This window comes from Pyrgilauda ruficollis, unplaced genomic scaffold (genome assembly GCF_017590135.1).
Source record: "Pyrgilauda ruficollis isolate IOZ18807 unplaced genomic scaffold, ASM1759013v1 scaffold1585, whole genome shotgun sequence".
Lineage (NCBI taxonomy): Eukaryota > Metazoa > Chordata > Aves > Passeriformes > Passeridae > Pyrgilauda > Pyrgilauda ruficollis.
In genome coordinates this window covers 1-770 of record NW_024514599.1, presented here as the reverse complement: position 1 = coordinate 770, position 770 = coordinate 1, and the positions used below count along the sequence as shown (strand labels likewise).

Below are 770 nucleotides of genomic sequence, written 5' to 3'. Positions count from 1 at the left end.
TCCCCGCTGTGTCCCCTCCATGTCCCCGCTGTGTCCCCTCCATGTCCCCGTGTGTCCTCTCCATGTCCTCTCCGTGTCCTCCTGTGTGTCCCCCCATGTGTCCCCTCCATGTCCCCCGTGTGACCCTGCTGTGTCCCCTCCATGTCCCCTCCATGTCCTCCTGTGTGTCCCCTCCATGTCCCCCTGTGTGTCCCCTCCGTATCCCCGCTGTGTCCCCTCCGTGTCCCCTCCGTGTCCCCCTGTGTGTCCCCACTGTGTCCCCTCCGTGTCCCCCTGTGTGTCCCCACTGTGTCCCCTCCGTGTCCCCGCTGTGTCCCCTCCGTGTCCCCTCCGTGTCCCCCGTGTGACCGCGCTGTCCCTGCTGTCCCCAGCGGTGCAGGACCTGCTGTTCTGGCGGGACGTGAAGAAGAGCGCGGTGGCCTTCGGCGCCAGCCTGGTGCTGCTGCTGTCCCTGGCCACGCTCAGCGCTGTCACCGTGGTGGCACACGTGGCGCTGGCCCTGCTCTCCGTCACCATCAGCCTCCGTGTCTACAAGGCCGTGGTGCAGGCCCTGCAGAAATCCGAGGAGGGGCACCCCTTCAAGTGAGCGGGGGGTTTTGGGGACCCCCAGGGTGGGTTTGGGGGGGTTGGGAGCTTGGGGATACGCCCAGCCCCCGTTTGGGGACAGCGGTGTCACCGTGGGGGGACGCGCTGGGTGGCCTGGCTGCTGGTTTGGGCAGGGAAGGGGTTGGGGTTCAGGGGGGTTTGGGGTGTGGATGGGGATTTTGGGG

At 67.7% G+C, this 770-nt stretch overlaps 1 protein-coding gene across 1 annotated transcript in view; it reads left to right on the top strand.

The window, feature by feature from the left end:
• The window catches only part of LOC121350545 (reticulon-3-like), a 2,882-nt gene extending 2,280 nt beyond the window's left edge, over positions 1–602 (top strand). The window contains exon 2 of the mRNA XM_041461951.1: positions 372–602. Within this exon, the coding sequence (XP_041317885.1) occupies positions 372–586 (215 nt within the window). The 3' untranslated portion in view covers positions 587–602. The remainder of the gene's footprint in view (positions 1–371) is intronic.
• The last annotated feature ends 168 nt before the right edge of the window (positions 603–770 follow it).